This window comes from Carex rostrata, chromosome 22 (genome assembly GCF_964058835.1).
Source record: "Carex rostrata chromosome 22, lpCarRost1.2, whole genome shotgun sequence".
NCBI classification, from domain to species: domain Eukaryota; kingdom Viridiplantae; phylum Streptophyta; class Magnoliopsida; order Poales; family Cyperaceae; genus Carex; species Carex rostrata.
Window position 1 is genome coordinate 680,195 of NC_135939.1, and position 22,740 is coordinate 702,934.

Consider the following 22,740-nt stretch of genomic DNA (forward strand, 5'->3'; position numbering starts at 1 on the left):
TAAATCGAAAAAGAAAAAAGCCCTGTACAGTGTACTAGACAAGAGATAGACAAAATTTCTTAGGTGATATTAGTACTCTTAAATCCTTTAGGAATAGACAACATGAAGAAAGCATATACTAGCCCAATAGGCCAATAGTGCCCAAGGTACTTTTGGAAACCTCCACTAAAGATGGCTTAGCAGAGGTCAGTTTGTTAAGTAAACCTACAATAGTACAACAATATTCTACACAAACTGCTTATGGTTTTGATTGGTATATGTGGATTTGTTTGTATTTGTACAAAAAATGTCATTTCAATAAGAATGAAACAGGTAGTACACTGGACAGCTTTGATCACGAAAAAACACAATTGTAGACTTTTGCATCTCAAATTTTGTTAACGATGAATGATACTTAAATTAATATCACTATGACCAGATGCCTTTCGCTTATATTAAAAAAGGACACCAGGACACACAGAAAATAGCTCACTATAAAGCTTATTTTAACTAGTCACTAAAGAGAGGCAACAGGGTTTAGACAAATGTATAACATAGATCTACCTATTATTAAACAAGATCTGCACATACTAATCTTAAAAATAAAAACCTAGCTTCACTGCAGGAGCAGGTTATCAAACTTACCCTGAGGTAACTAGAAAGCATGAAAAAATGGTACAAGGGAGTTGTTTCCTCCGATAGCCAACCATCACATATTGCATTACATATATAAGGTGCCCACCTTTCCAACTATAGGAAACCCCAGCTTCTGGTCCATATCAAAAAAGATTTCCTAAGGTCCTGAAAATAAAATAAAAAAAGCATGTGTCAACTGTGTAATTGTTACAAAAATGGAACAAAAAAAAAAGCAGAATCAAAAACCAAACACAGACACATCTGTATGTACAAAAAGAGGCAAGACCAATAGGCAGAGTAAAATCCATTCACAACAATAACTAAAACGAACTTGCCACCATCCTACTACCAACTAAATTCGGCATGAAATCTCAACACGACTTGGTCATTGGTCCAGTACCAAATTGTATGATGACAAAACTACATTCAATACTACACTGAACAAGGGGTAACAAATTAAAACACTACCACATTTGAGAGAATCAACACACCTCTGGTAATTGAAGTTGAACCAAAAGAACTGCCCTTCTGAGTATTGCCAAAACAGTCGCTGAACCCATCACCAGCAAGAGAAGGAAATGAAGGGATCGATTTTAGAATCAGCTTCCTGCCTCCTTTACGGTTTGGGGAGGCACCCACACCAGAGTGAGGCGGCGAAACTCTCTTCCCATTGGGGGAAGATGTTTTGGTAACGCCACCATGGGGAGAGTCTTTATTTATCAGGTACCTGTCTGGTGTGTCTTCGTTTTCACCGCAGGGGGCAGGGTTGGTAATGTTTTTGAGATTTATAAGAGTGCGGCATGTATATAGGCCAGAGGATATTACTGTGGGGAGGGTGTATGTAGGTTTTGGTGGTTTCGCACTTGAATAGCACGGTAGCTTCAACGATGTTCTGTTTAACAATTTGAGTTTTTTTATTAACTTATAATTATAATTTAGCTGTGTTGATGAGAAAGTGTAAATCCTAGCCTACCAATAAGTTACTATTGTAGAGTATATTTCTGTTATTATGAAATAGAAGCTCCACAGAGCTTGCAACTTTTGTTGCTACTGATGGACACAAATAAAACATAGGTTGGGAATTTTTTGAGAAAAGAAACACAGAGATATGTTGCGCCAAAAAAGCAAACCAACAGCACAAGTGATAAGGCAACAAGACCTTTTCACTGAGACTAACTTATAGTAAAATAATGATAAATGTAAATGGTAGAGATAAACACTAGGGGAGAATTGAAGTGACTGACCCACAAGTCTCAAAAGGAGGGGTTATTGGGATAAGGTCATGAGGATCAAAATTATGAACGCCAGCCTTTTCTTGGCTATCTTCAAGTCCTTCCTCTACATTGTCTTCGACATTTCCATCTTCGCCTTCTTGCACAAACTCTTCAGATTTAAATATACATTCAAAAGGAACCAACTATATTAGCAAGGAAAAGATAAAGAATATGGATAATGAAATAAGAGCAAAATTTCAGCATTTTGTAATATAACACAACAGTAGGGCTCAGTACTTGCATTACTCTAAAGCCCTTTTTTATATTTTGACAAAGAGCAGGGCCAATTCGCAGTTTGCTTGGAGAGGAGGGGAGGGAATGGGAGTAAGTTAGGTTAAACACATTTGTTTATTGTGTTCATATAGCACATGTACCAAGGATTTAGCTAAGAAGGTAAATAGTTGCGCCAAGAAAATGAATTTCTCCTCCATAATAGTAATACAACATATGAAGATCATCCAACCAAGTCTTGCTACAAACAAAATGAAAAATTCAAAATACTCTAGAACTATGTTATTAGATTGCCTTTTCTTTTCTTAATAATATATTGGAGCTTGTAAATCAGTCAAGGTTGTAAAAACACTAAAATTCAATTGCAATGCAGCAGAAAGCAACAAATAAATAGAAGAAACATGAATTTACCCTCTCTTCTTCCAAAAGTGTTCTTACAACTCTCACACCTACAGTTAACGGAACAACCAACTCCTCCCTGAAAACAAGAATTACATATTAAATACAATTAAGGATAAAATATTGCTCCAATGCAAATCAAAAGTCAATATCAAACTTTGATGTAAAAAAAGGAGAAAGAAAGAACCTGAAAACATTCGCAATACTTCTTCAAACAGTTAGACTTTTTACAATTACATCCTCTCTTGTGACGGGCCGAAGCAGGGGTGTTATTTGAATCCTCCTACAATGCCAGTACCACAAGCTCTCATATTTAGAGATAAAATAAAAACCAAAGTCCTGCACAGATTTAAGCACCACAGGCTCCACAGCACTATATATACCAGTTTACATGGCATAATTGATAATTGAGGGTTAAAAATGCCTTGTGTTTTTCATGCCTCAACATGTCTCGCATCCTCAATTTGCATTTTCAAAGTCCAAACAGTCGAGATCCAAAAGGCTCAACATGATTTCCACATTAAAATGGGAGACCAAATTTTATATTTTCTGGATTTTTTTTACAATTTTTTTAGATAGGTACAAAATCACTGTTTCTAGTCCAACCAAAAACACTAGAAACAGTGATTTTGTACCTATCTAAAAAAATAGTAAAATATTTCCAAAAGATATAAAATTCAGTCTCCAAGAATGTTTTAATATGGAGACACCATGAGGAATTCCAAAAGATATAAAGTTCAGATTGACTGCTGGACATAGAAAACAGAGATAAAGGATGTGAGGCACCATGAGGAATTTGAACTTTCCTCTTGATAATTTTCATTTTAAGCCTCAATTGAAACGAATATTGTTCTTACCCCCAGTTCATGACCAGTGTTAATGACTTTGGGCGCAAATGCAAGGGGATTACGGAACTCAATCTGCTTGCGAGTGGAAAGGACTGTTTCCTCATGAATGGGCTTGTTGAAGCACCCCTGGCATGCACATGGCTCAGAGCAATACACCCCAGCTGCAAAGCATTCGCAATACCTGCACATGGCAATTAAATTGGAATATTTTCCCTTCAAATTGGAATAAGCAAACACAATAGCACAGACTATTTGGCTTCTGGCCCGAATCCAGTGTCAAGAAAGTTTTATAGTAAAGAACTACATCCTGGATCAGGAAGGGATTGGAATTATGCCCAGAACTAGATTCTGGACAAGACCCAAAATAAATAAGGATAAAAACTCATACATATGAAGACAAAAAAAAACTAAAAATGGTGTCTATCAATGTGCCATATCTCATTTCTTTATATAAAAGTGCAAAATGAAAAACTATAAATAAAACGTACAGTTTCAGGCATTTTGATTTCTTGCAACTGCAACGCTTGCAGGCATCCCCATCACTGCTATCAGCCTTTTTCCTGTAACATAAAAGAGTTATTTTATCCAATTATATGATAATAAAATAGAGCAGTTCCTGTCACAAATGGGACATCAAATGTATCTTCTCATATACCTTCCCAAGTCAAGGGTAAAGAAGTGATTATTTTCTGTTCTCTAGGATAAGATTTAACAATTGCATGACAAAAATGGGCATTTTATGGTAAAAGGAAGATGGCGAGATATGTCATGTACCTCCTCTTCTTCGGGCTGTTATGGGTTACGACAGCATCAAGAGGTACAATTGCAAGAGACGACTCCTCTCCCAGTAAACTGTTCTCTTGGGATGCAGCAGTTGTACACTCCAAATTCTCACAAGCAACCAGTAATTTTTTTTGGCCTTTGTGCACAGACATGTTGCCAACATTCTGTATTTAGAAATCAGAATCAGACAGAAAATTTTAACCAAATATGGGTAAGCTAATTGGAAATTTCATAACACAGATTTTCAACACAAGATGTAATTCCACCGCATTGTATTGACCATTTCCTTTCTAGCAGCTTTTCCAATCATTTTATGTTCGTGCATAGGAACTTTTATTGGGTTTTTTTTTTCTCTTTTATAATAATATTAAAATCATGCCAAAAGTAGTTATCACACACAGAAAATTTAACACTTGATATTATCATTCGGGACCGAAATGAAATTATGTCAGTGACCATGTGAACATGCTAGAATTTACAAAAAGATCATACAAGAGGATAATCTCAGAACTTACCAATACATCCTTTGATACTGCAGTGAGAGAATTCAAGTGCAGCCCAATACCAGGCAATGCAGGCATGGCAGGAGGTTTTCTAGGCTTGGGACCATCAGAGTTCATTTTGCCCCTGGAGGTTACAGATATTGATGGATCAAAAACCAAACAACGCCTTCTCATGCCTCGCTGTTGTGGGGTCTCTTCCTGAGAAAAAGAACAAAGAATATATAGCTAGGTTACTATAATCCCTAGTACTTTATCATGTGAGAGTATTTGAGGAGAAATAAAAGAAAATAAATTATTGCACTGTATAATGATCAGGTCTGAAAAGTCCAGGGAATAATTATAAGATTTGATTTAATTAAAGAGAGTTTAAATGCCTCCATTTTTTGTGCCTACATCATGCCTCCATTTTTAAACATTAACACCTTAAAATTTAAAGCACAAATGTCAAAAAAAAAAACCATTAGATATGACCTATATCATTTTCTCTATGCATATATAAAAACTTACAATATTTCGACTTGTATTGATTGGTATCAAGAGCTTGCAAAAATACATTGGCATGGATAAATTCTAGACGTGATTCTTATTGATTCATATAGAAATAAAATAATCGAAAAGTGATAATTTTTTATGTGAATGTAACGAAAATATTATAGATCACATCTAACGGTTTAATTTTGACATATAAGTTAAAAAAAATTGTTATTAGAAAATTAAAAGTGAAGGCATGACGGAGGTACAAAAAATGGAAGCATTTGAACCCTGCTCTTTATTAAAACATCACAACCCCAACCACTAAATTGGGGCAACTATTTTTTTTCCTGTAATATAGACCGCCTTCATTTTGAGAATAAACTTATATCCCATGCATGAGTGCAGAACTTCAAATGAGACAACATAAGACGTCTAGTGCTAGCATAGCAATAACTAGTACACCATAATAGTGAATCTGATCAGCATTTACAACAGACAGACTAAATTGCTTATTTACCAAAATAGAGCGTGCAAGTAATATCTAAGCAAACATGGGCCATTTTATAATCCTTGTTTTACCTAGAGTGTATGGTTTAAATTTCATATCCACCAAAATCTCAGCATTACCATACCTTATGGATCATGTTACTAGTATCTCCCCCTTGAGCCATTTCATGCATTTCCCCATTCAAGCCCGTGTCACTTGTAACACTCACAAACACATGCGGGCTTTGATTTGCATCACCAAGGAGCATGTGAGACTCCACACCACTTGGTTGGGTGTTATTTAATAAAAACGGATATGAAACTGTGCCTCCATCATCTGACTTATCACTGCCTTCCTCCCCTTCAGTTGGTGGGCCACAAATTAAGAGGTCGTCAGGGTTACCAGACAGCAAATAGTCCCAATCACTATCCAGTACCTCATCCTTGCATTCTCCACTGGTCACAGATTCAGAGGCAAAAAGGTTCTTTCTTTGACTGGGTCCCTCATTGGTCTCAGGCCTGAAATTTGTATTGAAAGTCCGACATGTGGTGTTATGATCCGGGCTCCCTGCATCAAAGTCCGTGCATTTATCGGCTTCATTAAGTAAGCACTTTGTACTGCTTTCTGAATTAATGTCTGTGGGTTCAAAGGCTGTGGGGGCAGTTTGGGTATTTTGTTGTGCACTATTCTCGGAACGGTCTTTGTTGGGACCAATTTCAGTTGCAGAAGCTTCGGTTACATCATCTCTGTGAAAAAGATAAAGAATCCAGAGGGTAGAGGAGAAATGTTAATCTGAGCGACTTGACATGATAATTCTCATGACATAACCAAGCAGATAAGAAAAAACGAGAACCAAATAAAAAAGCAAAGGAATATCTCCCTGTTGACTGGAATTTGGATCTTTGAATCCAATAACTTCAAGAACTAAAGTTAATTTCTCAAAGTATATTTGCAAAAATAGGCATTTGCAATTGCTAATGGAAAGAACTTACATAGCCTAGTTCTCCACCCCCACCCTCCTTTCACAACAAAATCAATGAAAATGCAAGATTCAAGCTGAGATCTACCTAAGTTGAGGTCTCGGTGCCTTTTGTAGGTTAGCATGCGGTGAAGTAAATATGGAGAAACTGAGGGGCTGATATGCTTGTACTGAACTTGTGGTGTATGTTGATTTCACAGGCTGGATCGGGGAGAGATTGTTGATAAAACTAAAAACGGGAGAATCCTGCACTTAAAAAAAAAAAAATGTAATTATCGAAACCTCAACTTAGGTACATATGACATCATTTAATGACGTACTGCTGGTCCTTTTTTGTGTAAGAAATAGGGCCAATCTCACAGCATTGATGAGGGTTCATTGTTTCTAAATTATATAGGTGTTGACAATTCAGTTTTTCCCAAATAATATGCACACAATTAGTGACTATTAAATTACTACAGAAACATAAGAATAAAGTAGAGATCTGGGTGGTTCTATATATATATTTGATTTTGACGTAAGGTGGTTCTATAAATTTAGAACAAGAACTATCAGATACTTAAATCCCAACTAAAAGCGAACAACCATAAAATGAAAATCACTCTAAACAGGAGATCAAATTTCATTCTTTCGCCGTAAAATTAAAACAGCAATTTAATATAAATCAATTAATAACGTGACCAAGAAAAGTGCCACTTATTACGGACCCTTCAAATCAAGCAGTTTGCCTAATGGCAACAAATAAGAAAAAATTCATGTATTAAAATATTCCTGTATTAAAATAAAATTAATATACAATTTCTTTGTAGATCCATTCCAGAAATGCACCTTCTGATTACAAACTGCCAATAAAGCGAACAAGAATTTGACCAATTATCGACATTCTATAGAGTGCGAGCAAACAGTCAAACTAAGTAAAGAATGAAACGTCTTACTATTAATCAGTAATTCATGCTTCCAGTTGATCAAGTAGAGTTAACCCTAATCGAGAAAAACAGGAGAACTGATACAAAATCAAGTCGGATTTACTAATTCCCGAAAGCTAAACACCAAAGAAAAGTTACCAGTAAATCCCTTGTAACAGGCAACGCTAAAAACAATCTTTCTTTAAGTTTTCCAAAAGATCTGTACAGATCCAGCAGCCGAAGCGTAAGCAACCATGAAAACCTAAATGCGCGCATAAGCGAACCCAATACCCCAAGTACAACAAACAAAGCTCCGACAATCGTAAAAAACTAAAGATCGATCAGCATTCCTATCGATTTCGGAGAGGGAAAGGAGAAAAACCTCGAATTTATTAGCGAGCGGTGCGCCGCCGACCTTGCTCCTCTCCGGCGTGTCCATCTCCATCAACCGACGGAGGGCTAGCGCATTCCCCTCTTCTCCTCTCTCTTTCTGTCTCCGTCCCTCTCGCTCTCTCTCTCTCTAAAACCCTCGTTCCAATCGCTTTCTATAGTCTACACAGTGGATAGATTTCAAGAAGGCCAAAGGCGGGAACTCGGATTTTTGCCCCCCTCCCCCTATTATTTACACGCTGGCCTTTTTCTTTAGTAGGTAATAATAAAAAAATAACGCTCAACGCTCCACGTAGCCAAAGACCCTAAAAAGAAACTCGAGATCCCATGTATCTTATCTCTGTATGTTACTTGGTACTCTAGATTAGTATCAATGAAAGGTTAGACCCGCAGCACAGGTATATATAAATGTTTGTTCATACGGGATTGTGCTAAGATAAAAGACAAAAGGCTCGAGTGAAGAGGGACATTAGGTGGAGCTGGCTAAATAGCTACTGTGGGTCCTTGTAACATTTATCGCGTCCCTACACGTTTGGAAATTAACTCCGATTCGGTGGTTACAGGCTCCGATTGAAGAGAAGAGGCGCGGGTGTCTGATGAGACTTGCAAAGAAGCCCTTAAAATTGATTGAATTCAAACACACTTGCAAACTTCTAATGTTTTCGTCGGAGAAATATAACTGAGACCGATTATTAAAAGAACTATATTTTATAAACAACATACACAAATAAAAATACAAAGGCTTTTTTTCTGGACAAATAAAAATACAATGGCTTTTTATAAACTATATTTTTTTGCATGTTCTGTCAACAAATAAAACTCATTCGAGTGTTGTTTTATGTCATTTCTTTCGGTCATTACTTCTTAAAATTTATTGAGATATGCACACAATGTTCAACAAATCTTCAAGCAATAATAATAAATTATGCAATACTTTATATCACCTGAAATTTAAGAAGTCTGAATTTATGCTTTAGCAGAAAAAAATATTCAGTAAAGTAAACATAACAAATGAGATTTCATCTATTCGTAAATCTCTCCCTCTCTCTGCTTGTTTTTTGATTGAATGGGAAACAAACTGAAGAAGTTAAAAGTTTTCGACAAACTCCAAATATGAGATGAGTTACGGTGAGTCATGGAGTAAAATGTGTTTGTACTCCACACCGTATTTTTATTTTGAAAGTCCAAACGACCGATCTGAACCGTTAGATGTGATCTCCACATTGAAATGTGCTTGGAAACCAAATTTTACATTTTGTGGAATTTTTTTACTATTTATTAAGTAATTTTGAAAATTGTTGTTTTGTTTTGAATAATAAAAAAACAGTAAAAATTCCTGGACCATCGGATCAGCGATTTTCAAAATTGCTTAATAAATAGTAAACAAATTCCAAAAAATGTAAAATTTGGTCTCCAAGCACATTTCAATATGGAGATCATGTTAAGCGGTTCGGATCAGTCGTTTGGATTTTCAAAATAAAAATACAGTGCCATGAAACACCAACTCATTTTACTCCATGGCTCACCGTAGCCCATCTCCTCCAAATATAACTAAAAAATACACACAGGGATTATGCCTCAGGACTAATTTCCAGAAGAAGAATAAGATAGAAATAAACTAGTTTAATTGGGTAATTTCATACATTAGTCGCTGCCAAATTAACTTGAGGGCCCCTGAATCTATTACAATTTGCATTTAATAGGACAGCAAATAATTTTAAGGTATATCTGCAAACAAAGAAGCTAGCTACGGTCAAGTCAACTTCAACTGGAGATGGGTCCCACCAGTCTCGGAAATACCGTACACTCTACCGGACCCTCCAGTAAAACGCAAAAAGGCTCCTTGAATTTTGTGGATTTAGCTCCTATAGTCTATAGAGGCCCAGCATGTCAGTGATATGCCGCACAGCGTGATGCATTTCTCCGTTCGCAGAATTCAGACATGTCAGGTGCAGATCGCATTGCCACGCTAATTAATTAACCTGTGATTGGTATTTGATTAATTGCGACATCTCTTCCTAATAATGAGATATAATGGAGAGATTTTCTGTTATGCGTGCCTCTGGGCTTTTACGGTCGGGCATTCAATTCGAGGCATCTTATTTCTCCAGTCTTTATGTAATCATGTTCATATCAGCCGCGAATATTTTCTTCTTGTGAGATTGTTAGTAGTTAGTACATCACATCCAATTTATATCTCGGATTGGCACTTTTATTCGACATATCAAACGACCCGAGTCCGCATCGTCTGCATAAACTCAAATGAGCATCTTTTGAGTTAATACACATCGGCCGTCCGATTTTAAACGGAGTCCATCCGATTTCTGCCAAAAACACAGGGATCTTTAATATTAGTGCGGATTTATTTTGCACGAATCTTAAAGCTGACCGGACAGTCCATATGTACTAACTCAAAAGATTCCTTTCTGAGTTAATGCAGAGGATACGAATTCCAAACGACCCAGACAAAAGTCCGAAACTTTTAGTTTTACCGTCTTTAAAATAAATAAATAAACAATTTACCCGTCTTTTAAAAAAAAAAAAGCAATTTTCTCAATACTGCAATCTAAACTTGTGGGACCAGGTGGTTCACCAAGTTTATAATGCAGAACCATATTGCAACAGCGTACTTATACAAACATGTCATGTAGTGATTAATGTGGTTTGGCAGTCTAGACTTGCATTTGCATATACATTTTTCTGATTATACAAGTTTAGACTGTAGTGCTCCTAAAAAAATAAAGTTTTCAAAAAGTATAATTGAATGGTTTATCTTTTTTCTTTTTTCACTGATGGTAAAAAGAACAATTTCGTGACAAAAAATTCTGATTGGACCGTCCGATCAAAATTCAGACCAATCCGATTTAGACGGAGGAGACAATAAACTATAGTTTTCACATTTGTATGGTGTCATATAAATAATGTGTTTAATTTATATATTTTATATTAAATTAAGTAAACTACTAATTTATTTGATAGTTCGTTTTTCATTTTGTTATTTGTTATCTTAACAAGTAAGGATAAGGTATGACCAACATTTAGGGTCTGTACAGCACTTCATATATCCATGGGTTTCAAGGGGAAAAAGTAATTCATAGGTATCTTTACCTTGTTTCTGTTCAGCAGCCAAATATTTTTTCCTAAATAAATTTTCAAGAGAGTAACATTTCCCTTCCAACAGTCAAAACTTTGGAAAAAAAAGAATTGACTCTAAGCTCTATTCTTTTTTCCAACTGGCGCAGTTCGCAATGTGCTTCAAATTTAAGTATTTAACTGTGTTGAAATTTTCTCAGTGAACGTGACTTATACATAAATAACTAAGAGTTGTAATTTTGTTTCTAATGCTAATTAATTAAAAGAGGAATTATAGTAATAAATACTTAATTAATTAAACTAAAATTAACTAGTACAATTAAGCACTCAATTAAATAAACACAATTTGATAATACAAAGGCTAAAATTAATTAAACAAGCACAGTTTAATAATACGAGAAATTATTGAACAAGTATAATTAAACTAGCAACACTTAATTTAATAGATTAAGTTAAGTTTATATTCTGACGTCTAACATAATCATCCCACATAAGCCTAGCAATTTCATCTATTTTTGCATTCCCTGTCTTGCGTTGATTATTAAGTCTTTCAACATCTACGCCGTACTCTTCATTTCCATCTGGTACATCCACAATATCATTTGGATCAATTTTCAAATTTGCTATAAAAGAGGTGAAGAAACATTTGCTGCAATAGCTCTGTATATAAACAATTTAGATTTTTTTTTAAATGAAAATGGTCATGATCGCTCTTTTGTCACTTTGTAGTGCATGATCAATCGTGATATTACTTTTCAATGTGTGGTCAGTTCACCCATTTATCGTTTTACAGTGTGTAGTCAATTCACTCATTTATCACTTTACAATGTGTGATCAGTTCACTCTAATGTCACTTTTCAGTGTGTGGTCAATTCACTCATTTATCACTTTGCAGTGTGTGGTCAGTTCATTATAATATCACTTTGCATTGTGTAGTCAATTCACTCATTTAAACTTTTTTAGAATCTGATGTGTACAATTATATTGATCATAATCGGTGATTAGTATTAATACACTTAATATAGTTTAATATTACTATTACATGTTCTGTAAAAAGAAAAACAAACAAACATCATAACAAATTTCTCATACATTTGCCGAACACCTAAATTCACAAATTTCTTATGAATTAAATAACTTTGGTTTTGAAAAATTGAAATTTTCATTCTCATATTAAAAATTCACATTCTCACAAAATTCCTATGCTGCCGAACAGGCTCTTAATAGTATGAATAAGACTAATTTTATGCAGACATCTAAATACGAAAATGTTTCCACTCAACATGTACCGTATTTATTAATGAACACTCCTAGTTAGCGTACAGGACAAAAATAAAAAATAAGGGAGATAAAAAATCTTATTTTATTTCACAATAAAAAAAACTAGTATTAATATATACAGCAACTATAAAATTCAATGCACAAAATAACGAACTTTTAATTTACATGAGAAATTAACTCCAATTACATTACACTATGACCCGCATGCCGCACGCCTTAGCGAGCGTTACAATAGAGGAATATACTTACTCTCTGTTGATCCATCAAATTCGTATACAATTTATTCTCTGTTAATTATATTGACATTGTTGGATATTAAATATTTTCTTCTATTATAAAAAATAGTACATTGATTTAATTTATATCAACTATCTCAATAACTCTTGAGTCTTATTTATACCTGTCATAAGATACTTCTAGAACATACATGCATCTCCTGTATAAGCTAGCATATTATAGTGCACAATTCAAACATAATTGATTAATTTTGAAATCAATATCACTACAGTTATGTAGCTGAAATAATACTAATGACATAATAACCTTGCTAGCAAAAAAATTAACAAATGACACGAAGATAAAGGCATTACCTCTAAATTTAAATGCTAGCGTGGTACATTTTTTTAAGTGAAATTTTTTTTTATACCACTCAAAAACATGAAATTTAGGAATCTGTTACTCCAGAACCTTAAATTAGCTAATTGTCACTCCAAAATCATTATATTTAGCAAATTGTCACAATTATACATATAATTCAGATATTTTATTAAAATTTGTTGAAAAGTAGTGTAGAATAAAAGGTATTTTGATATTTCAAAATTACCTTTCTCTCTCCACCGCTCCATTTGTCTCCCTTCCTGTCTCTTCTAATATCAAATCAATTTGAAGTGGCATTAAAAAAAATTTCCTTTTTTTAACTAGTGTGAATCTAAAATATTACTAATATCAAATCAATTTGAGCGACATGTCCTAGATTTCAATTAGGTAGTATTCTTGGCGACCATCAAGTAATAATTTTACATAAGAAAATATAGACACAATCATGCATGCATGTATCAACTATTTTTTAATAGGTAAAACATCTGAAGAAGAAGGATTCCAATATATTACATTTTTTTTGTATCTCATCATGCCTCATATTTCATATCTTCGTTTTTAAGTTTAAACTGTTGATCCGAACCACTTAACATGATATCCGTACTAAAATATGCTTGGAGATAAAATTTTAAAATTTTTGAAATATTTCTACATTTTTTTTAAATAGGTACAAAATCACTATTTATAGACCGTTCAAAAATAGTGATTTTTTTGCCCGTTTTAAAAAACAGTAAAAAAAATAAAAAATTTCATATTCAAATATATTTTAATATAGATATCATGTTGAACGGTTCGAATCGACAATTTGGACTTTGAAAACGAAGATATAATATAAAATGCACGAGGTATTGAAACCCTCCTCAAATATCTGATCAAATTATTGTTGTAGACGTTAATGGCTAAAACATTTTTAAAACAGGTTAATTGCCGATAAAATGCTCATACTAAAACTTAAAAATACTGATCAGCACATTTTTAAAACAGGTTGATTTCAACCATATAAAACCATCGTTGTCTTGTGCACTGTTTTACTTCTTTTTATTGTATGCGGGTTTGACGCGGTAAATTTTTTTAAGAGGATTCTCTAAAAATCATTATGTTATGTGTGTCAGCGAATCAAAGTAAATAGTCAACTTTATAACACATTCTTACGAATCAAATAGCCAACGCTGTAAATTTTAAAGAATCTGGTTACATCCAAATTTTCTCAAAGTAAAATCATTATAAAATATAAATATTTTACATTTAAATTTTTCATACCTTGTTAGATTTTTAAATGTCTTTTAATATCTAGTTCTCCGCTGCAATTAAATGATAATATGTTATGTTAATACAAATATTTTACATTTAAAATTTATTTGAAGGTCATGTTTAACCTGACGGTCCTTTCTCAAATCCCTACCTTCGCATCTTGTTATTATATTTTGTAAGTTGGTCCTTTCACAAATTATTATATTTTACAAGACGGTCCTTTAACAAATCCTCACGAATCAATTAATTTTCTGTTTCATTTGAAGTGTTAGAATAAAAAAATGGTCTTGAAATTGGTCGCACATCCATATTTTTCTTACTCTTAAACTATTTCGCTTTTTCACCTTCCACCGGACACGGTAATGTGAAATAAGAACACATTGCAAATTTTATTTTTTCTCCATCCTTTCACTATTTCGCCTATTATCCAACATGCACAAATAGAACAGCCACATCAAATAGCAAGAACGAGAAGAAAAATGTTCTACAAGAACAACTTTTGTTTCTTTTTTTTTATGAGAAATATTTCTTAGTTCCAGTTGCTTTATACTCCAGAATATCATTTGCTTTTGTTCAGCTATATGTTATATCATTGAGCGTTGGTGGCATTCTAACTTTATACTCCAGAAATAAAACTATATATTTTCAAAACAGAAATAAAAAATAAAGAACAGTTTTCTGCCTTTGAAAAATGAAAGCAAAAAAAAAAAAAACGTTGCAAACGTCCCCGGAGTGAAAAGTCTTAGCGTGGTAATTTAAAAAATAATTAATTACTCTGTCCCAGACTAACCACACTCTTTGACAAAAATTCATTTTTTGCCGTTGGTCCCGATTCGGCGACTTTCCAGTTCCCGCCTCTTTAGGCAGGCCTCGGATTATCTGTGGCATTTCCAATGTGTCACACCATATGGCCTATGAATGGAAGAAATAAAACCCTGCGAGTTCCGACTCGCTACAGAAGCTATCAGTCTGTATGGACCCACAGAGAATTTAGTTATTTCTTCCTCTGTTTTTTTTCCACCAGAAACGAGTCTTTCTAGATAAACAAGGTCCAGAGTTTCTTCTTTTGATAAATTACACAAAAGCCAATCAATCCTCTAGTTGCAATTTTTACTGCCAAAAATCATTCCTTCATTCTGCATTAAATGCGCGGTGGTACCGGTACTTTATGATTGGCACTTTAGTGCTGTATCACGTATCAGTTGGGGGTACATTCAAAATGGAGCTTGTATTGTGCTTTTCTGCTTCTCTGTTCAGGTTCTTCGTTTCATGTTTTTTGTGTGATAATTTGTGTGTTCAATTAATATCAGTTCTAGGTGATATCTTGGAAGAGATAAAATGCACGTATTAAAAATTAAATAAGAGAATATGTTATGCTATGAGTGGTGTATGAAAATCAAATTATCTAAAATACCAATGTGGCAATGTATGCATTCGCCTGACGTTCAGCGGGTCAGGTCAAACTCGATCTGTTGCTGAGTCAAATTGAATCCAAACATGAGTTTCGGTCCGTGCAATCTAAACATGCTCGTGAACTCATGAATTATACTTTCATAAAATCATCGAAAGAATTCTACTTTTGATAAATCTCTTAAAAATTTAAAACCATGGTTTAAAAATTCGATAAACAAAACACTAACTATATATTAAGTATAACATAAGTATAAACTTTCCCAACACTAATAACATACAACTTCAAAAAAAAATATAATACAACCAATCTTTTTTTTTTTAGCTCCATTTTGCTAGTAATTTATTTGCGAACAAGAGCGCGCGAAAAGCATGCATTTGATGAAATAAACATCAAACCTAACAATTGTTCTAGCTAGATTGCTAGAACACGGCGCGGGAAACGGATCGCTTTGTCACGTGGCAAGGCACAATAATTGGAGACACCAAAGCGGACCCCTATGTCTACGTACAAGCCAATGTAATATAATTTATTATCGTTATTAAATAAGTGTCGTGGCACTTCATGCATTGGATTGGAATTATATTTTAAGAAGCTGGTTTTTTTTTTTGTTCAAATAGCCTTTGACAAAATTTTGAGTCCAAATTCTTCAATCGGTATTAAAATTCGCACGACCGTCTGGACTTTTATATCTATTTAAAATATTAAATTATAAATTATTTGCATGAATTTTGACACAAATTAATTGGATTAGATTCCACTTTAGATAAAGTTTGTTCAAGTTTTGAGCCTAAATCGTCGGATTAGTGTCAAAATTTGCACAGCAATTTATATTTACAAATTCATTTAAATTTATTAAGTTTCAAATCATTATCACGAATCTTGATGAATGTCGATCGGTTTATGTCCAACTTAGATAAAATTTGTTCAAGTTTCGGGTCTAAATCATCCAATGAGTGTCAAATTTGCGCAACGACGTAGATTTATGAATTATTTTAAAAAAGGTACCAAGTTTTATTATTCGTATGAGTCTAATTAATACAATAATACTTATCAGATCATTTAGATCCAGGTCTGAATAAAACTTTGTAGTTTGTAGAGAACCCAATTCCTTTCATTCTTCCCTCGTTTATTTATTTCTCCCGCCTTTTATTTTTGGCAAAAGACTGTGTTAACCCCTGTCCAATTTGTTTGAAGGGAGATGTAGATTAGAAGAAAAGAAACTAATGCCAGATCCAATCACGTGCTTTGGAAAAGAAATGAGATGAGATCTCATGTATTATAGCCTGTACAGATCTCTTTTCCTTCCATTGTTATTCTTACGAAAGAATATTTATGACATTTTTCAGGGGTAGATATATAGTTAATAATTAATTGGATACCTATAAACTGTACCTTGTTTGTTTGTTGTTTTCTTTTGCAGAAGGCAGCACCTCGTGTTGGATTTATTCTAAAATTTTAACGAAATCAGGGAGATAAATTAGAGGATATATTTTACCAATCTTTGCATTTGTACTGTATTGCGTCCCAATTTTTTTACCATGTGGTTCTCATTTCCTAAAATGATGGTTGAATTATTCAGCAGTCTGCATGAATCCACCTGCTAGATTTTAATCCAACGGTTATATTTTTTTATTTAAAGACCCCAAAAACAGTTATAAGCAATTTATTTTTTTATTTTTTAATAGTTTAACGATACCAATAAAAAATGTTGGTAATAATGCGTGATGCGTCGGTCAACAAAATAGAGAAAGAAGGCTTGCTTCAGTTGTTCTTGCCAAGCAACCCTTTTTATTTTGTGGGCCCAGTGACTGACATGCTAGGTGGAGTTGACATGGCAGATTTTTGTGGTAAAAGGTTAAAGGGGTAGAATAGAAATCAATAAAAGATTGTGGTGCTTCTCTCTTTTTTGTTTTGCTTTATAGCGGTTAGGTTAGGTGTCAGTCACATGGGTTGAAAGTTCTTTTACAGTGCCAAGTAGATCATTGCATACATGGCGTGTAATTCCGTTTTAACCACGCGACAAAAGTAGGTCAATGATCTAAGTCTCTTTTCACATTTTTTTATTTTCAGTAATTCGAATTTTAAATTGTAAATAATGGATAATATTAAGAAGGAATTGTGGAATTGTTATTGTTCTATTGGAGATTTGTAAAAAAAATATTATGTCATGTATTATCTGAACAATTAAAGCAACTACAACATTGCTACATTTTACAGAATAATAGCAAAATATTATACATCCAGAGGGCGGAGTAATATATAATGAATGGGAGACTGAGATCAATTGACCTCTAATTTATTTTATTTTATTTATATATAAATTTTTAAATAACCTAAAGTAAAATATTATGATAATATAAAATTGATTCCATTCTCAACTGAAAATTTTTATACAATTGATCCAAATGTGTATTTAGTCTCCGCAGGGGCAGAACTAGAAAATTTGAATAGAGGGGTTAGTCTATAAAATGTAATATGTGAAAAAGACAAAAATAGTGTGGTTAGATTAGAATTGAACCCATAACATTATACATACCAACTGGAACTCAAACCACTAGACAACTAACAAACATTTATTATTTTATGAGGGAGTTGAGTATATAAAAGTTCAAAAAACTCAAAAGTTTAATTAAATTTTAATATACATAATTAAGAATTTTAAAATTATAGGGTAGCTAAGCACCCTCTGACATATACATAAATTCGCCTCCGAGTTTTCACAGTTTGAAAGTCTAGTTCCGTGCATGAATGCACCATAAAAAAAAGATAACATTGAGACCGTTTCTTTAATTGTAAGATTTATGTTGAAGATTTAATCAATATAGGAAATTAAAAGAACATTATAATAACAATGTTTTCTAGGAGAATGTTAAAGAAATTACAAGAATGTTACGATTCCCTCTAATGCATCGGAAAAAACATACAATCATACATGCTATTTGGAAAGGAGCTTTTGAATTACCAAATATGAAAAAATAAAATGGTTCTTTTTTAACCTAGAACAACTGACGTGCTTAACAGATCACCATACCATTTTTATCAACAAAAATAGGATGATACAGTAACTCAGTCAGTTCCGAAGTATTTTATCAACGAACTTCTTTTTAAAAATAATAATATAATTTTCGTGATACTATATTTGAACGCATTTGTTCACTTTCACGATAAAAGTTCTACACACGAAATGGAGGAGAAAAATCTAAATACATACATCTTTCGAACACACGCTCATGTATTTACAATTTATTTCGATCAAATTCTTTCAAGGTTACTCCCTTCTCTCGTATTTGAAAATTTCTTTCCAGCACAATATATGTCGCACTAAAACAAATATAATTATTGTATCGGACACGATACAATGATACGATATTTTTCATAATTTAAAAATACGATACGTTTTTATATTTTAAGGCCTGAAAAGGCCCAAAGCCCATTAACAGGGGAGGTACCTTTCATATTCACTAGAAAGAATTTTGTTACGGCCTTTTAATTGGACACAAAATTTTTATCGTTCCAGAAATTAAATCCGTGAATTCTGTAAGGTCTCTTACTGGAATTCTCATCCCTGAGATATCTCAATTGTTGCGTGTTTTTTCGGAAAATCTCAACTGTTCAAATACGTTCTCCACGAATCACAAAGCACAATAATAATGCCCGGGGGCTCAACCCGGACCGGACCGTGCCCGTGCCACGGGTATGCACGGGTACACGGGCACGGGTCTTAAACGCGCCGGACTCGGTTTTTAAAAAATAACCCGTGCATACCCGGACTCTCGTACCCGTTAACCCGTACCCGTGACGCCCGTGCCCGTGAACCCGTGCGCCTGTGCCCGTGACCGTGTACCCGTACCCGTTTTTTTCAAATTTCAATTTTTTTGAAAATTCCCTCCAAACCAATTCATTTTCACATAAAAAATAATATTTTAAACTAATTATATTAGGCATGCATAAATTTATTTTATATAAAGTGACTAAAATATATAATTTAAATGACAATTTCATTTGTAATTTAATAGATATATGATAATTTCATATATTTTAATGAAATTACTTTCAAAACGTCATATTGACAAGAATATTAATTTTTATTTGATCCATCCCATAAATTAATTTGATATATATATTTTTTATTTTTAAACACCAAAAGCAATAAAAAAAATTAATTGCATGAGTACATTGCTTTGTTTTTTATTTATTTATAATTTACATATGTTTCAATGAAATTGGATTTATAATTTATTTATATTTCAATAAAAAAAAAGAAATTTTTTATTTATATTTGATTATAACAAAAATTATTAAGTTCAAATATACAACCATATCAAATGAATTTTAATTGGTATAAATTTGGATTTACAATTTATTGGTTTTCAAAGAAAAAAGAGAGGAAAAAAACAGAAAAAAATAGGAAAAAAATCGGACCGGACCGCCTGGCCCCCCTACCCGGACCGTCCTGCCTCCGAATCCGTGACGGACACGGGTATTAAACAGACAGGGCAGGATTTTTGAAAAAAAAACCCGTGATGCCCGGCCCGTTGTACCCGTGTGCCCGTGCCCGTGGCTACCCGTGTCCGTGCCTGGATTTTGCCCGGACCGCCCGGCCCGTTTACCAAACACTACCCCGCGCTATCCCCGAATAGGCACCGTACGCGTTGGTCACGCAAAAGTTGAGATATCTCAGAGGATACGCACTCCTTTGGGAGAGGCATAAGTTCGTATCCTCTGAGGTAACAGAATAAATGAGTTTATATCGTAACCGTCTGATTATAATCCGGACAATCTAATCCGAGGTGGAATGCACGGGACCTTTTTAATGTTCGTGTCAAAGTAGATCAGACGGTTCGGATCTAAACTAAAAATTTGTGTTAAGTTTTTTTATTTGACATCACAAAGAGTTACCTCAGGTGATTTGAATTTTACTCTTCCTCATAATTTTTATCCGCTTGTTTCTTCGTCTCTAATCGGTGACAAACTGACAAGCTCAGCTCAGTGGCGATGCCTGTGAATCTGTTTCTGGGGAGAATTCACGGCCTTTGTTCATCTCTTCCCCTCAATCGGAACCCAGCAGCACTTGCCTCCTCCAACGTCCCCCCTCTAGCGTCACCCCTAAAACCCCACTTCGCCGTACAATACCTCGTTCAATCATGTGGTTTTTCTTTTGACGAGGCAGTCAAAGCTTCCAAATTTATCCAGCCGCTCAAATCGCCCGACAAGCCCGATGCAGTACTCCGGTTCTTGAGAGAGATTGGAGTAAACGAGTTAGACATAAAGATCGCCGTGTCTTGGGAAGCGCGCATCCTTTTGGCCGATGTGGAGAAGAATTGGAGTCCTAACATTGCCAAGCTACAAGAGCTCAGCTTCTCCATTGAAGACATTTCAGGTGTCATTGCCCGCCATCCATATATTTTTCGGGGCAGATTCGTGCGAAAGATCAACTTGTTGATGGGGGTCGTTGGATCGGTAGAGAATTTTTCTTTGATTTTTAAATTACAGGGGAGTATGCTTTTCAGTAACGACTTCGAAAAGGTAATCATGCCGAACTTATCTTTTCTTCAGGAGCAATGCAGTTTATCTCCTGTTCAAATTATCCGGCTGATGATGTTAGGTCCTAAATTGATCTCATCCAGGCCTGATGTTTTAAAAATGGAAGTTGTGAGGGCTGAGGAATTAGGTGTTGCTCGTTCGTCAGAAACTTTTATCGATGCGTTATTAACGGTCAGCTATCAGAATCAATGCACCATAGATGCAAAGATAAATAACTTGAGAAGTATTGGGTTTTCACAGGAGGAGGTAGCACTTATGATTATTAAAGCACCTATGTTGTTGCGGGTACCAGAGAAGCTGGTACGCAGCAAAATGGAGTACCTGCTAAAGGATACCGGTTGTGATAAGATTGACGTGGTGCAATATCCCGTTTTGCTCATGCACAGCTTGGAGAACAGGCTGATTCCTCGAAACATTGTCAGAAAGATTCTGATGTGGAAAGGACTTCATGTAAAAAACCAAAAATTTGCTAATTTGATTCAGCTAAGTGAGGAGAAGTTTGTGAAGAAGTTTGTTCTTCCATATGAACATGCTACTCCTGGTCTCCATCGAGCATATACTGATGCTTCTACTGGGAAAATTGGAGGTGTTGAATCGTTTAAGAGTATCTCAAGTTGACTTTTGTGCAGGCTTAGATGCTGCATTTTAGATTTCCCTGGTTAGATTTTCCGATTACCCTTTTTATTCTTTTTAGGAAAGTGTCATCACTTTGTAATGATTAGTAAAATAGTTATTAATTTTTTTTTTTATAGATTGAGTGCTTAAATGTCATTAGTCATGATTCCATTCATGTTGTGCTTTTATGAATCAAACTGTTGGACTCGGGTATTGTTCATAAAACAATAAATATAACTTTTGGATTTTGATCTTGTGATCTTTCGTACAAAAAGTATTACTTTAATTACTAGACAAAAGACTAATTATTGTCAATTCAAAATAATTATTCATACATATCATGCCATCAATACCCCCTTGTATTTGCTCATCTATTTTCACATTGAAACTAGGAGCAAGCAAAGTTTTACTTGAGATGCATTCTAAAGTAAATCAAAACGATCACCGAATTAATGGAAAATGTTCAAGACATATATAAGAAATAATTGTCTCAATAAAAAGCTCGACTTACAAAATTCAACCACCTCTAAAATGAGAGCACTAATCAACAATAACTAAGAGGGATACCAAAATCAATTCTATACAACAAATGAAGATAAAGGGGAATAACCAAAACTACACAAGTTCTAGCCTTTTGTTTTTTTATTTTAGCAGGCAATTACATACAAATAACTTCAGCTGTTATATTAAAACACAAAAGGTCTTTTTTATATCCTGTGTTGAAAGAGGTGGGGTAGAAAAAGAAAAATAAGAGAGGCTTACAAGTTAAAAAATAGAAAAAAAATTGGAACCTCAGGTGAACTCCAGATCTGAAAAGAGTTCTTTTGAAAAATGATTAAATTGAATTAGTTGTTTTCTGTATTGAATATTTTTTCTTAGTTTATAACCTATACACAGATCTATTTATACAAATACATGGCCATATAGCCGTTACAGATGCATTTCTATATTTGCTTTCGTCGGAAGTGGAAGAGGTAAGGAAGCAAGGTTGTAATTGGTAAAAGATCCATTTGCAGTTATGCTATGCATCTCCAAGAACGGTGTCCCCATTATGTTC

General features: G+C 34.2%; 2 protein-coding genes across 2 annotated transcripts; one reads left to right on the top strand and one right to left on the bottom strand.

Moving 5' to 3' along the window:
- Window positions 1-464: 464 nt before the first annotated feature.
- Window positions 465-8,140, bottom strand: LOC144574264 (protein tesmin/TSO1-like CXC 2). Its single transcript, XM_078324188.1, has 12 exons — window positions 7,881-8,140; window positions 6,682-6,839; window positions 5,760-6,360; window positions 4,666-4,851; window positions 4,142-4,314; window positions 3,856-3,927; window positions 3,377-3,548; window positions 2,707-2,802; window positions 2,532-2,598; window positions 1,860-1,998; window positions 1,107-1,507; window positions 465-780 (listed from the first exon to the last, which is right to left on the bottom strand). The coding sequence occupies exons 1-12, from the start codon at window positions 7,941-7,943 to the stop codon at window positions 773-775; spliced, it is 2,136 nt and encodes a 711-aa protein (XP_078180314.1). The 5' UTR covers window positions 7,944-8,140; the 3' UTR covers window positions 465-772.
- A 12,321-nt stretch (window positions 8,141-20,461) lies between these two features.
- LOC144574402 (uncharacterized) lies at window positions 20,462-21,835 on the top strand. Its single transcript, XM_078324364.1, has 2 exons — window positions 20,462-20,904; window positions 21,081-21,835. The coding sequence occupies exons 1-2, from the start codon at window positions 20,833-20,835 to the stop codon at window positions 21,684-21,686; spliced, it is 678 nt and encodes a 225-aa protein (XP_078180490.1). The 5' UTR covers window positions 20,462-20,832; the 3' UTR covers window positions 21,687-21,835.
- The last annotated feature ends 905 nt before the right edge of the window (window positions 21,836-22,740 follow it).

What these genes read in the sequence shown, in the direction of transcription:
- LOC144574402 (XM_078324364.1), top strand. Translation starts at nt 20,833, where the DNA reads ATGTGGAGAAGAATTGGAGTCCTAACATTGCCAAGCTACAAGAGCTCA. An exon ending in CTCCATTGAAGACATTTCAG is followed by an intron (nt 20,905 to 21,080) that starts GTGTCATTGCCC and finishes TCTTTTCTTCAG; the next exon opens with GAGCAATGCAGTTTATCTCC.
- LOC144574264 (XM_078324188.1), bottom strand. Translation starts at nt 7,943, where the DNA reads ATGGAGATGGACACGCCGGAGAGGAGCAAGGTCGGCGGCGCACCGCTC. An exon ending in CAGTATCAAAGGATGTATTG is followed by an intron (nt 4,315 to 4,665) that starts GTAAGTTCTGAG and finishes TTCTAAATACAG; the next exon opens with AATGTTGGCAACATGTCTGT. An exon ending in ACACTGGTCATGAACTGGGG is followed by an intron (nt 2,803 to 3,376) that starts GTAAGAACAATA and finishes CTGGCATTGTAG; the next exon opens with GAGGATTCAAATAACACCCC.